Genomic DNA, 15900 nt, shown 5'->3' with positions numbered 1-15900 from the left:
CTCCACATCCTCATCAACACTTGTTGTTTTCTGTGTTTTGGATAGCAGTCACCTGGACTGGTGTGAGATGATACTGTGACTTTGATTTGTATTTTCATAATGATTGGTGATATCGAGCATCTTTTCATTGCTTTCCTGCCACTTGTATGTCATCTTTGGAGTGATGTCTATTTAAAGTCCTTTATGCATTTTTAAATTGAGTTAATTTGATTCTTCTTGTTGAATTATAGAAATCCATTATTCTGGATGTTAACTCCCTATCAAGTACATGATTTACAGGTATTTTCTCCCTTTTCATATGTGGCCTATTCATTCTTTTGCTGGTGTTTTTTGATGCGCAGAAGTTGTTAAAGTATGATGTGTCCTATTTGTTGATTTTGGTTTTGTTGCCTGTGCTTTTGGTATCAGAACTAAACAAAGAACTGGAGTTTCAGCTTTAGCATCATTCCTTGTACTTTGGCCACCTCATGCGAAGAGTTGACTCATTGGAAAAGACTCTGGTGCTGGGAGGGATTGGGGGCAGAAGGAGAAGGGGACGACCGAGGATGAGATGGCTGGATGGCATCACCGACTCGATGGACGTGAGTCTGAGTGAACTCCCGGAGTTGGTGATGGACAGGGAGGCCTGGCGTGCTGCGATTCATGGGGTTGCAAAGAGTCGGACACGACTGAGCGACTGAACTGAACTGAACCGAACTTGCAAAGAAATCCCAGGACTGAACTCCTTCAGAATGAACTGGTTGGATCTCCTTGCAGTCCAAGGGACTCTCACAAGTCTTCTCCAACACCACAGTTCAAAAGCATCAATTCTTTGGTGCTCAGCCTTCTTCACAGTCCAACTCTCACATCCATACATGACCACAGGAAAAACCATAACCTTGACTAGACGGACCTTAGTTGGCAAAGTAATGTCTCTGCTTTTGAATATGCTATCTAGGTTGGTCATAACTTTTCTTCCAAGGAGTAAGTGTCTTTTAATTTCATGGCTGCAATCACCATCTGCAGTGATTTTGGAGCCCAAAAAAATAGTCTGACACTGTTTCCACTGTTTCCCCATCTATTTGCCATGAAGTGATGGGACCAGAAGCCATGATCTTCGTTTTCTGAATGTTGAGCTTTAAGCCAGCTTTTTCACTCTCCTCTTTCACTTTCATCTCCTCTTCACTTTCTGCCATAAGGGTGGTGTCATCTGCATATCTGAGGTTATTGATATTTCTCCCGGCAATCTTGATACCAGCTTGTGTTTCTTCCACTCCAGCATTTCTCATGATGTACTCTGCATATAAGTTAAATAAGCAGGGTGACAATATACAGCCTTGAGGTACTCCTTTTCTTATTTGGAACCAGTCTGTTGTTCCATGTCCAGTTCTAACTGCTGCTTCCTGACCTGCATACAGATTTCTTAAGAGGCAGGTCAGGTGGTCTGGTATTGCCATCTCTTTCAGAATTTTCCACAGTTTATTATGATCCACATAGTCAAAGGCTGTGGCATAGTCAATAAAGCAGAAATAGATGTTTTTCTGGAACTCTCTAGCTTTTTCGATGATCCAGCAGATATTGGCAATTTGATCTCTGGTTCCTCTGCCTTTTCTAAAACCAGCTTGAACATCAGGAAGTTCACGGTTCACATATTGCTGAAGCCTGGCTTGGAGAATTTTGAGCATCACTTTACTAGCATGTGAGATGAGTGTAATTGTGTGGTAGTTTGAGCATTCTTTGGCATTGCTTTTCTTTGGGATTGGAATGAAAACTGACCTTTTCCAGTCCTGTGGCCACTGCTGAGTTTTCCAAATTTGCTGGTATATTGAGTGCAGGACTTTCACAGCATCACCTCTTAGGATTTGAAATAGCTCAACTGGAATTCCATCACCTCCACTAGCTTTGTTCGTAGCGATGCTTTCCAAGGCCCACTTGACTTCACATTCCAGGATGTCTGGCTCTAGGTGAGTGATCACACCATCGTGATTACCTGGGTTGTGAAGATCTTTTTTGTACAGTTCTTCTGTGTATTCTTGCCACCTCTTCTTAATATCTTCTGCTTCTGTTAGGTCCGTACCATTTCTGTCCTTTATCGAGCCCATCTTTGCATGAAATGTTCCCTTGGTATCTCTGATTTTCTTGAAGTGATCTCTCGTCTTTCCCATTCTGTTCTTTTCCTCTATTTCTTTGCATTGATCGCTGGAGAAGGCTTTCTTACCTTTTCTTGCTATTCTCTGGAACTCTGCATTCAGATGCTTGTATCTTTCCTTTTCTCCTTTGCTTTTTGCCTCTCTTCTTTTCACAGTTATTTGTAAGACCTCCCCAGACAGCCATTTTGCTTTTTTGCATTTCTTTTCCATGGGGATGGTCTTGATCCCTGTCTCTAGTACAGTGTCACGAACCTCTTTCCATAGCTCATCAGGCACTCTATCTATCAGATCTAGGCCCTTAAATCTATTTCTCACTTCCACTGTATCATCATAAGGGATTTGATTTAGGTCATACCTGAATGGTGTAGCGGTTTTCCCTCCTTTCTTCAATTTAAGTCTGAATTTGGTAATAAGGACTTCATGGTCTGAGCCACAGTCAGCTCCTGGTCTTGTTTTTGTTGACTGTATAGAGCTTCTCCATCTTTGGCTGCAGAGAATATAATCAATCTGATTTCGGTGTTGACCATCTGGTGATGTCCACGTGTAGAGTCTTATCTTGTGTTGTTGGAAAAGAGTGTTTGCTATGACCAGTGCATTTTCTTGTCAAAACTCTATTAGTCTTTGCCCTGCTTCATTCCGCATTCCAAGACCAAATTTGCCTGTTACTCCAGGTGTTTCTTGACTTCCTACTTTTGCATTCCAGTCCCCTATAATGGAAAGGACATCTTTTTTGGGTGTTAGTTCTAAAAGATCTTGTAGGTCTTCATAGAAACTTTTCAACTTCAGCTTCTTCAGTGTTACTGGTTGGGGCATAGACTTGGATTTCTGTGATATTGAATGGTTTGCCTTGGAGATGAACAGAGATCATTCTGTTGTTTTTGAGATTGATTTTAGAAAAGTATTTTTAGGTGCATAATAATTTAGGCTAGGGATAAATATAGCTGAACAGAATTATATGCTACATTCATAATTGTTGTTTAGTCACTAAGTTGCAGCTGACTCTTGGAATTCCATGGACTGTAGCCTGCCAGGCTCTTGTGTCCATGGGATTTTCTAGCCACAAACACTGGAGTGAGTTGCCATTTCCTTCTTCAGGGGATCTTCCCGACCCAGAGTTTGGACCTGTGTCTTCTGTGTCTCCTGCATTGGCAGGCAGATTTTTTACAACTGCACCACTTGAAAGCCCCTATTCATGGTAGCCTTGTGTTAAAATGAAATTATTTTATAAATATCAAAATAATTGCGTTGGGGGGGTGAAATCTTTTGTATTTAGTCCAGTTGATCAAGGCTTGGGCTCTCTTTTAGTCGTGATATTGAGAAAATTTGTTGAACCAAAAGAGAAGCTTGTATTTTGCCTCCAAAATCTAGAGTGGTATTTATGTTCTGAAACATTGTGCTCTCAACCCTTTGTCTATCATGTTTAGAGAGTAAGAAGAAAATTGTTTTTCAGGGAAGTTTTCAGTAGCAGTAAGTAGTTGCAAAATTTAGCCCTATTTAATGATTTGTCCAATCATAAAATAGCATATAGAGGCCGAAAATTCAATCCAGTAGATATGTGGACTGTGTTGTATGTAGTGAGATTAATGAAATAACAGGTAACCAGCCACACTATCGAAATCTATTGCTGGCTGTGGTTCAATGCTGTCTGCTGGTAATTTTTTTTTCTTTTTTTACTGGCAGTTAAATGACCTCTCATTGGATAGAACTTCCGAGATAGTGGCAGGGATTTCAAGAATCTCCCTAATTTGACATACAGTTTGTTGGCCTGAGCTGAAAACATTATGAGTCTGAGTAGTTGGTCTAGAGACTTGAAAACCATGCTTTACCTCTCTCTCCCCCAAGCCTGGATTGCTTGCTGTTGCTTGGCAGGGGCTGATTCTCAATCTTCACCAGCTCATCCTATTTCAGGAGAAAGGGATAACTTTAACTTGACGTTCCAAGTAGAAGATAGGAGCCAGTTGTCCTAAATTTGTGTTATGCTGGTGTGCTTTGTTTCTGGGCTTTATTGAATTTTAACTACCAGCTCTTTTACTCTTCAGTTCAGTTGAGTTCAGTCACTCAGTTGTGTCTGACTTTCCAACCCCATGAACCGCAGCACGCCAGGCCTCCCTGTACATCACCAACTCCCGGAGGCTACCAAAACTCATGTCCATTGAGTCGGTGATGCAATCCAACCATCTCATCCTCTGTCATCCTCTTCTCCGCCTCCCCTCAGTCTTTCCCAGTATCAGGGTCTTTTCAGGTGGCTAAAGTATTGGAGTTTCAGCTTCAACATCAGTCCTTCCAATGAACACTCAGGACTGATCTCCTTTAGGATGGACTGGTTGGATTTCCTTGCAGTCCAAGAGCTTGGAAACAGTCTCTTCATGTGCCAGGGATGCTGGATATTGTTTTCTTCTGACTTTTGATCACAGTGATGGGTACAGTTTTTGGTTCACTCTAGTCATGTAAGTCTCTTGAACCAGATTCTGAAAAATCACTTTATTTAAATGGCACATAATTCTGGGCTTGAATATGGTTGAAGGATGTGCTGATAATAAGTCTTAACATTCTTCTTTATTCTTTAATTGAGGTTTTTGAAATAATTCATTTCTACATAAATACAAAAATGAAATTGAACCACAGTTATTAGTACTTGGACAGAGGAGCCTGGCAGGTTATAGTTCATGGGGTTGCAAAGAGTCAGACGCAACTGAGCGACTAAGTACATACTCTACAAAAATATTGAATCACTATGTTGTACACCTGAAACTTATTAATAAAGAAGACTTCTCTGTTCATGGAATTTTCCAGGCAAGAATAGTGGAGTGGGTTGCCATTTCCTTCTCCAGGGGATTTTCCCAAGTCAGGGATCGAACCGAGGCCTCCCACTTTGCAGGCAGATTCCTTACCATCTGAGCCACCAGGGAAGCCCCTGTTTATATAGAGTCCATTTAGAGCTATTATAAAATATTGGCTATATTCCCTGTACTGTACAATAAATCCTTGTAGCTTATTTTATACCTAGTAGTGACTTACTTTTTAAAATAAGTTTCTTATGTAAACAATAAACCCTAAATATTTCTATGTGTGAAATGTGTACCATTTTGTGTTCTATTTTACCACTGAGAGTTGATTTTGATAGTGTCCATAGTTCATTTAGTGTTTTTTAAGTGTGTTTTTTGCATGATTTTAAAGGTTGAATTACGAATTTTAGCTATGATAGCTTACAGTGAACACTGTTAGATTTGTGATCTCCGAAGAAGGTTTAGCTTTGGGATCAGGGACCAGGCTTGATCACTCAAGAGCTTTTGTGTAGCAGAGTTTTGTTAAAGTGAAAAAGGGACAGAGAAAGCTTCTGACACAGACATCAGAGGGGGATAGACAATGCCCCCTGCTAGTCTTAGCAAAGGGAGCTATATACTTTTGTAATTGGTTATTACAGTAAGTCAAAAGAATGTCTCAAGGTTGTAAAGGCCCACTCCCATAATATACATTTTAAAATAATGGGATTAGAACTAACAATAAAAAGATTTTATAAGACCCACTCCCACAATATACATTTTAAGATGACAGGATTAGTCAGAAGGTTCTCAAGAAGGAGAATCATGTCCTCAAGCAAGTTACATTCAGTTCAGTTCAGTTCAGTCAGTCAGTCTTGTCTGACTCTGGGATTCCACGGACAGTAGCACGCCAGGCTTCCCTGTCCATTACCAGTTCCCGAGCTTGCTCAAACTCATGTCTATAGAATCGGTGATGCATTGTTGTTATATAATCCTTAGTACAGAGTTTAAGCTGAGTTGTTTTGTTGTGTAATCATCAACTCTGGGCTTAATGAAAAAAACATGTGTCCTTTTCTCCTCCTCCTCAGGGTCCCTGGACTTCTTATCAACTTACCTAAGAATTGACTCTCAGTTGCATTATATAAGCATATTTTTGTATTTGAGAAATAGAAACCATTTATTGAGAAAAATGGGTGTTACAATTTTTACGAAAGTCTGGAGTAAACATATCAGTTTGTAGGTGGAATTACTTGCATCTCAAATGAAAGGAACTTTCATTTTAAATTGCATAAATTTTCACATCTTTTCTTCAAGTATACCCTGAATATTCTCATTCCATGTTGTGTCGTAATTATAGCAGCATTAAAAAGCTTTTGAATGGCATCAACTCAAGCTAAAGACTAGCTTTCCTTGTGTTTTATAAATCACAGTGCACTTGCTGACCGTCTACAGTTTTCTGTTTTAAGATACCGAGGCTTCTATTTGTGCAGTCAGCTTTCCTTTGTTCTTTATTTCAGTGTCAAATGTCACCTCTTTTTTCCCTTCTGATAGGAAATCATTCAGTTTTAGAGTGTACTCAGTTCAGTTCGATTCAGTCGCTCAGTCATGTTCAACTCTTTGAGGCCCCATGGAATGCAGCACGCCAGGCCTCCCTTGTCCATCACCAACTTGCTTGCTCAAACTCATGTCCATCCAGTACGTGATGCCATCCAACCATTTCATCATCTGTCATCACCTTCTCCTCCTGCCTTCAGTCTTTCCCAGCATCAGTGTCTTTTCCAGTGAGTCAGTTCTTCACATCAGATGGCCAAAGTATTGGAGTTTCAGCTTCAGCATTAATCCTTCCAATGATTATTTGGGACTGATTTCTTTTAGGATGAACTGGTTGTATCTCCAAGCAGTGCAAGGGACTTCTAAGAGTTTTCTCCAACACCACAATTCAAAAGCATCAATTCTTCGGTGCTCAGCTTTCTTTATAGTCCAACTCTCACATCCATACGTGACTACTGGAAAAACTGTACCTTTGACTAGATGGACCTTTGTTGGCAGAGTAATGTCTCTGCTTTTTAGTATGCTGTCTAGGTTGGTCGTAGCTTTTCTTCCAGGGAGCAAGCGTCTTTTAATTTCATGGCTGGAGTCACCATTTGCAGTGATTTTGGAGCCCAAGAAAATAAAGTATGTCACTGTTTCCATTGTTTCCCCATCTATTTGCCATGAAGTGATGGGACCAGGTCCCATGCTCTTAGTTTTCTGAATGTTGAGTTTTAAGTCAACTTTTTCACTCTCCTCTTTCACTTTCATCAAGAGGCTCTTTAGTTCTTCTTCACTTTCTGCCATAAGGGTGGTTTCTTCTGCATATCTGAGGTTGTTGATATTTCTCCCTGCAGTCTTGATTCCAGCTTGTACTTCATCCAGCCCCACATTTCTCATGATGTACTCTGCATATAAGTTAAATAAGCAGGGTGACAATATACAGCCTTGACGTACTCCTTTTCCTATTTGGAACCAGTCTGTTGTTCCATGTCCAGTTCTAACTGTTGCTTCCTGACCTGCATATAGGTTTCTCAAGAGGCAGGTCAAGTGGTCTGGTATTCCCATCTCTTTCAGAATTTTCCACAGTTTATTGTGATTCACACAGTCAAAGGCTTTGGCATAGTCAGTAAAGCAGAAATAGATGTTTTTCTGGAACTCTCTTGCTTTTTCCATGATCCAGTGGATGTTGGCCATTTGATCTCTGGTTCCTCTGCCTTTTCTGAAACCAGCTTGAACATCTGGAATTTCACGGTTCACATACTGTTGAAGCCTGGCTTGGAGAATTTTGAGCATTTCTTTACTAGCCTGTGAGATGAGTGCAGTTGTGCAGTAGTTTGAGCGTTCTTTGGCATTGCCTTTCTTTGGGATTGGAATGAAAACTGACCTTTTCCAGTCCTGTGGCCACTGCTGAGTTTTCCAAATTTGCTGACATACTGAGTGCAGCACTTTCACATCATCATCTTTTAGGATTTGAAATAGCTCAACTGGAATTCCATCACCTCCACTAGCTTTGTTCGTAGCGATACTTCCTAAGGCCCACTTGACTTCACATTCCAGGATGTCTGGCTCTGAGTGAGTGATCATGCCATCATTGGTTATCTGGGTCTTGAATATCTTTTTTTTGTATAGTTCTTGCCACCTCTTCTTTATATCTTCTGCTTCTGTTATGTCCATACCATATCTGTCCTTTATCGAGCCCATCTTTGCATGAAATGTTCCCTTGGTATCTCTGCTTTTCTTGAAGGGATCTCTAGTCTTTCCCATTTTATTTTTCTCTATTTCTTTGCATTGATCGCCGAGGGAGGCTTTGTTATCTCTCTTTGCTTTCTTTGAAGCTCTGCACTCAAATGGGTATGGCTTTCCTTTCCTCCTTTGCCTTTAGCTTCTCTTCTTTTCTCAGCTATTTGTAAGGCCTCTTCAGACAACCATTTTGCCTTTTTGCATTTCTTTTTCTTGGGGATAGTCTTGATCACTGCCTCCTGTACAATGGCATGAACCTCCATCCATAGTTCTTCAGGCACTAGAGTATACTAGTTAATGTGAAATGTATTTTACTACATCCCTGCAATATTCTAGAAGCCTAATTGCTAACAGTTTTGGTCAGATTTCAAGACAGTTTTCTAACCTAGAGTCACCTCTTTTATATATGCAGAGTGAACATAGGTGTGGGAGCAATTAGGCTTATATCCATAATTTGACTCATCTTGTTTTGGTAATAGATCTTCTCTTTTCACTATTTTTCAGTCTTCAGACTTAAAAAAAAAAAAAGTAACAGAAGAAAATGTAAAAATGCTGTGATTTTTACATATCATAGACTGGGTAACTTAAACAACAGGCATTTATTTCCTGCAGACCTGGTTTCTGGGTAGTCCAAAGTCAAGGTGCTAGCAGATTTGGTGCCTGGTAAAGGCCTTCTTCCTGGTTTGTAGATGGCTGTCTTCTCACTGTGTCCTCACAGGGGAGAGAGAACTCTATAGTCTCTTTGTCCTCTTATGTGGACACTTATCTCCTTATGGGAGCCTCACCCTCAGGACTTCATTTAAACTTAATTATTCCCAAAGGCCCTGCCTCCAAATAGCATCACATTGGAGATAAAGGCCTCAAACATATAAATTTGGAGTAGAAGGGGGAGGGGACACAAACATTCATTTGATAATAGATGATTTAATCAACAAACTCCCCTCTCCCTGCCCAAAAGGATAAGTAGAAAGATATGGTTAAAATGCTGAAGACATAACTTGACAACACATTGGGGTTCTGTCCTTAATATGATAGCTTGATTATCTAAGCTTGAACTGAAGTTTTTCTTCCATTTTTGTGTGGATCACAACAAATTGGAAAATTCCTAAAGAGATGGGAGTATCAGACCACCTTACCTGCCTCCTGAGAAACCTGGATGTGGGTCAAGAAGCAGCAGTTAGAACTGGACATGGAACAGCTGATTGGTTCAAAATTGGGAAAGGAATATGACAAAGCTGTATACTGTCACCCTGCTTATTTAATTTATATGCAGAGTACATCATGTGAAATGCTGGGCTAGATGAATCACAAGCTGGACGCAAGATCGCTGGGAAAAATATCAATAAGCTCAGATTTACAGATGATAGCACTATAATGGCAGAAAGTGAAGAGGAACTAAAGAGTCTCTTGATGAGAGTGAAAGAGGAGAGTAGAAAAGCTGGAGTGAAACTCAACATTCCAAAAACTAAGATCATGGCATCCATTCCCATTACTTCATGATAGTTAGAAGGGGAAAAAGTGTAAGCAGTGACAGATTTTCTTGAGTTCCAAAATCACTGTTAATGGTGACTACAACCATGACATTAAAAGATGCTTGCTCCTTTGAAGGAATGCTATGACCAGCCTAGATAGTGTATTAAAAAACAGAGACATCACTTTGCCAACAGAGGTCTGTGTTGTCAAAGCTATGGTTTTTCAGGTAGTCATGTTCGGAAGTGAAAGTTGGACCATAAACAACGCTGAGTGTGGAAGAATTGTTGCTTTTGAATTGTGGTGCTGGAGCAGACTGTTTAGAGTCCCTTGGACTGCATGGAGATCAAACCTAAAGGAAATTCACTCTGAATATTCATTGGAAGGACTGATGTTGAAGCTGAAGCTCCAATACTTTGGCCGCCTGATGTGAAGAGTTGACTCACTGGAAAAGACCTTGATGGTGGAAAAGATAGAAGGCAAAAGAGAAAGAAGCAACAGAGGATGAGATGGTTAGACAGCATTACCAGCTCAGTGAACATTAATTTGAACAAATTCAGGAAGAGAATGGAGGACCAAGGAGCCGGGCATGCTGTAGTTCATTGGGTCACAAAGAGACGTGACCTAATACCTGAACAACAGCAGCAGTAGACACCAAATTTGTACAGAGATGTGATTAGACTGTAATGTGTTTTTTAAAAGACAGTATTGTGAACTGTTTAAGTTTTGTGAACAAGTCACCAAAAGGAATTGCAGACATTCCTGAAACAATTTTATCTCAGAAATAAAGCTAACCAAAATGTTAGTTCAGTGGAGAGCCACATTGTTTATTTTTTCAATTTAGGTGTTTACAAATTGATCAGAACCTAACGAAATTGAATTTGGAAAGCACCAAACAGTAGTCAGTTAGAATGAAAATTTCTCAGTCCTGCAATAATTTTTCTGCTTAGTATATGAGTAGCCTTTGGTCATAAATGGTTTTCCAGATTTGGCTCAGACCCATTGAGCATTTCTGCTCATATCTGTTAGTAAATAGATTCCAGTTTAGAGTCAGTTTAACTCTGGTGGTTTATGTCTTATTTTTTGTATATGATTGAAAGCAGAACAGTTTTTATTAAAAGTATGAAAGTTTTGTAATCATAAATAGCTAGAATGTTTAGATAAGTGTGGTATTCTAGTTAGCTGATATTTAATGATTTTTATTGTTTTACTGTCAACTATTATCCAAAAAGTGTTTCTGTTTGTTCAACTCGTTATTTTACAAAATCCTTTCCAACATATTAGACCACTTACCTGGCTCAGCAACATGTATTTCATAGATTTAAACCTTTTATTGATAAAAGTTCTACTAAGGCATCATTTATAAACAACATAGTTTAGGGCAAGGATTCTCCAGAAGGCTTGATTTTACCTCCCTGGAGACATTTGGAGCTATATGAAGTAATTTTTACTGGTATGAATTGGGGTGGGAGTTAGATGGTACTGGCTTCTCATGGGTAGGGGCCAGGCATCCTCTCAACATCCTCCAATGTACAGAACAGCCCCCAGCACAAAGAAGTACTGCATACAAAATGCCAGTAGTTGCAAGATTGAGAAATCTTGGTTTAATAACTTTGTCAGCATTGCAGAAGTTAAAAAATACTCATCATAGGTACTGAAGGTAATTCCATAATACGTTGACAGGAACTCATAATTTTTTTGAACAATCATGTAGCCTTGAAATGATTGCTTTGAGAAATATGTATCTCAGTATGTGATGTCTGGAATGCTGTTTTTTTAAATGCTCGTCCTGTTTCTTTTCAGTTAACATGCAAGTGCATGTATTCTAGCTCTCCATCACACTTTGCTTTTGCATATTCATTGTAGACAGAGCCCAGGACCTAACAGATCATAGGAGTGATTCAGATATGCTTCATGTGTTTTTAAGTTACTTCTCTTGTAGCAGTCAAGCAAGATGATTTGAAGGGAGTAGAGGAAGCCTTAGTTAAACCAAAGCTTATGAACTAAATCTCAATTTGTACTGCCCGAGAGTGAAAGGTAGGTTATTTAAGATAAAGACAGTATAGGCAGTATGTCCTTTCCTTAACCCTAGTGTTCTTTCCCCATCCTACATGTCAGCCCAGGCAGTCAAACTTTACGTTTGGTATAGCTGGTGATAGCTTTTCACTTCTCCCACAACCCTGAATTATCAGCATTCTCACAGCCAGTAATATCTGTCTAGATCTCACTAGTATGTTTTCTCTTTAATTCTTTGTGGATTCCATCCTCTAAGTACCCATTCACACTGTCAGAGATCATCTCTGGTTAAGAGTGAATTCCATACTTTATGTGATAATAAGAACCGTTTGTGATCAGGGAGAATGTTACCTGGAAAAAGGAAGTGTGCCTTGGAGCCAGAGCTCAGGAGGTCAGTATGTGTCTCATCTAGAACTGTTGCCTCAAACTGACTTAAAAATCAACCTGTTAATGATTTTACATCATTTTGAATTAAAATTATTATTCACACTTTTAGCTTTAACTTTTATATTCAGGGTTTTGTTGTTGTTTTAAAATACTTTCCTTTGGCGGGAAGTGAAGGCTCTTGAACCCAGTTTTTTATTGTGTTTTCTCTTTACAGGTCCACTTCCCCAGCAGGACAGCATCATTCTCCAATATCTTCTAGACATCACTCATCTTCCTCACAGTCAGGGTCGTCGATTCAAAGACATTCTCCTTCTCCTCGCCGAAAAAGAACTCCTTCACCATCTTATCAGAGGACAATAACTCCACCTTTACGCCGCTCTGCTTCCCCCTATCCTTCACATTCTCTGGCTTCTCCTCAGAGGAAGCAAAGCCCTCCAAGACATCGCTCTCCAGTGAGAGAAAAGGGGAGGCATGAGCATGAGCGAGCTTCACAGTCTCACGATCGGCGTCATGAAAGGAGGGAAGGTAAATACTCGGCAGTGTTGTGGGTTTTTTAGAGTTCTTTTATGTAAGTGGATATTTTCTTTATTAAAAAATCGGACGTTCAGATTTATTGTTAGAATAAGGGATAGAAGAGAATTGTGTTATACTACATTTTCTGTAACACATGGATTAGAGCTCTTTAGGGCAATAGGAGGTGCTTAAGGACATGGAAATGTAAGCTACTAGATATATGTAATTGGGCGTTTATATGTATATTAAGTTGTTGCTTTCTTTCGATACATTGTTTTGCTTGAGTATTCTCAAGTTCTAGAAATTTGGAGCTCTATGATTCTTAAGAGTATCAGTCTAATTGCTTAGTTAATTCTTTAAAAACAACAGAAGAGGTTAAAAGAGAAGCAACAAACCTAGGGAGCAGAGTTGGAACATATCAGAGAAGACTTAACAAAGAGGTGTGGGCTGGGGGAATGTTCAGAAGGTCCGTGGGATTGAAGTGATCAATTTTCCAAGTCTAACTCAACAAAGAAGTAAGCGAGACAGTTTTTAGATTCCTGAGCATTACATTAACTTTGAATTTGCTATTCTGTCTTCAAGCTGAGATTGAAGTAGTACAATTGAAGCAGTACCATTGAATCACTCTCATCTCTTTCTTAATTCTTGTCTAAGCTTCTTGTTTATTTAACTTAGCAAGCCTTTTTCCTAAATTCTTCTAAGTTAGTTTTTTTAACATAAAAATACTCAGGAAATACATGCTTACTTGCAACAGCATTTCTATTTAATGTGCACTTTTAAAGTCTCTGTATCACATAGCAGTCTCCTATGAAACATGTTGAACTTATTCTCCTCCAGTCAATAGTGCAAGAAATAATTATTTTTTTCTAGAAATGATGGATGCATAGATAGGACTAGACAGAGCACATATTTTAGAGAATTATTCATTGTATACATTATTTTGGAACCATATCAGCACAGCAGTATATATAAAACATTGGTAAGTGGAGGAAATGCTCTTACACCTATCAACAACTAGGGTTGACTGGGAATATGGTATATTTTTAGTGACTACTTATTGAATGAAAACTCTATTATTTCAAAATACTATTTATTAAACACAGTAACCCTAATGAAAGGAAAATTTAGTATGCAGTTGATTCTTATAAGAATGCTTTTTTTTGTGGTAAGGGAGTTTTATGTTCTATGAATCCTTTTAATAATAAACCATACACTTTTTGATTCTTTGTAAGGAGGGTGTTTCTTTAATCTTCTGAAAGTCATTTTTTGAAATAAGAATAATTTTAGTGAAAGAATGGGGAGGTAGGTCAAGAGCAAGCACTGTAACTGGGTGTCTTTGTAAAGACAGCTGGGGACATCATAAAAGAAGAACCTAGTGCTAAGTGATCAAATTTCTAGGCACCCTTGGTATTGGAGGAGGACTTGAAGTCATAGATGTAGTCAAAAAAAATTGAGACATTGTCGGATTCTTGCTTAGTGCTTCTATCCTTAGATGGCATTTATGGACATAGGCAGAGGAGATAAGTTATTGATGAGGATATTGTGGATACTAGATGGGGAAAGTCTACGGACCTAGCCATAGGTCCTAGGCTACTATAAAATTGCTAAAATAGCATCAGATCTTGTGGTTGTTCCAGAGTATAAGAGTAATTTATGAAGGAATCTGATAAAAAAAAGTATAGGGGTTGTTCTTTGAGGATCTCTTGTTAATTCTTTCAGTTCATTTCAGATTTATGGTGTAATCAATTTATGTTTCTCTAGACATCTCTAAAGAATAGTTTCTAATCTTGGCAAATTTACACGATGTATGGGGCTGACTAAACCGCTTAAGCTCTTGACCTCTGTTCCTTCATGTATACAGTGACGAGTTTGAATTAAATAACTATTGAGATTCATTCCAGCTTTTTAAAACTGAAGTTGTTTTTTAAAGTTTTCCCATGAAATGTTAGAAAGCGCTTTAAGTAGAAAAAGCTTTAGAGATGGGAGTGTGAGTCCATTAAATAGCTTAAAAAAAAAAGGAAAGAGAGAGAAAGAAAGGGTGAATAGCAGTGTCTCTTTGCCAGCCAGCTTACTAACTATAGGTTACTCTCAAGTGCTTAAGTACTTTGGAGGTCATGTGTGAACTAGTCTGGCCTAATACTTAGTAGAGATGAGTTAAAGTCACTTGTACCTTTGAATCTAAAAGTGATTTCTAAAAGTAAGCCAGCATTGATAGGATTGATAGGAGATCAGCTTACTTGTTTCAGATCTTGTGTATGGGTATGTTGATACCAGAATATCATATTCAAAGTTTGTTCAATCAAGACAAATAATCCAGGTGTTAATAAAATTACCTTTGGAATTTTAGCTTACAGATAGGTTTAATTTTCTTATTTGCCCATGTTTTGTCCTTTTAATTTTTGTAAAAAACGTGAATTACCATTGTAATAAAAATTTTAAAGCTCTGTATTGAATACACTGTCTAGTTTCCTACAATTTTGTGAAAGGAATTACAGTGTATTTCCAAAATTATGTTTACAGAGACTAGAGGTAAAAGGGACAGAGAAAAGGACACAAGAGAAGAACGAGAGTATGAACAGGATCAGAGCTCTTCTCGAGACCACCGGGATGACCGAGAACCTCGAGATGGGCGGGATCGGAGAGATACCAGAGATGCGAGAGACCGAAGGGAACTAAGAGACACTAGAGATGTTCGGGACTCCAGGGAGATGAGAGATTATAGCAGAGATAACAAAGAGAGCCGCGACCCCAGGGATTCTCGGTCTGCTCGTGATGCCCACGACTACAGGGACCGTGAAAGTCGAGATGCTCATCGAAAGGAGGACACGTATCAGGAAGAATCCCGAAGTTATGGCAGAAACCATCTGAGAGAAGAAAGTTCTCGCACTGAAATAAGGAATGACTCCAGAAATGAGTCTCGAAGTGAGATTAGGAATGACCGGATGGGCAGAAGTAGAGCAAGAGCTCCAGAGATGCCTGAAAAGGGTAAGGTTTTTGACTTGTCAGTGAACTGTATCTTGTGTGTTCATATAGAAATTATGAAATCTCCTAAGATTTATTTCTGACATTATCACTTTGTCAAAGTAATTTTCAATTAATTGAATTTCTCATCTTCTCTATAAATTCTGAGTAGGAATTATTAGCTAAAGTAGCAGAAGATAAATGGGGCCTGACTTAGGGACCCCTCCCCCCACCCGCTCCGACCCCCCCACACCCCCCGATTGAGTTATGTCCAGTCGTGGCTACCATCTTGGTTAGTGTGGAACACTAAGAAAATTGCTATCAGGCAAAAAAAAAACAAGAAGTTATTTCTAATAAATAGGTAAATATATGATAAAATGATCATTAAA

At 39.0% G+C, this 15900-nt stretch overlaps 1 protein-coding gene across 2 annotated transcripts in view; it reads left to right on the top strand.

The window, feature by feature from the left end:
* Positions 1–15900, top strand: part of ZC3H13 (zinc finger CCCH-type containing 13) — a 106510-nt gene that overhangs the window by 49361 nt on the left and 41249 nt on the right. For both annotated transcript variants that reach the window (XM_068984266.1, XM_068984265.1), the window contains exons 9-10: positions 12252–12562; positions 15071–15535. In XM_068984266.1, coding sequence (XP_068840367.1) covers positions 12252–12562; positions 15071–15535 — 776 coding nt within the window. The remainder of the gene's footprint in view (positions 1–12251; positions 12563–15070; positions 15536–15900) is intronic.

This window comes from Capricornis sumatraensis, chromosome 12, assembly GCF_032405125.1.
Source record: "Capricornis sumatraensis isolate serow.1 chromosome 12, serow.2, whole genome shotgun sequence".
In the NCBI taxonomy this organism is placed as follows: Eukaryota; Metazoa; Chordata; class Mammalia; order Artiodactyla; family Bovidae; genus Capricornis; species Capricornis sumatraensis.
Note: the sequence above shows the minus strand (reverse complement) of the source record. Positions and strands in the feature narration are given on the sequence as shown.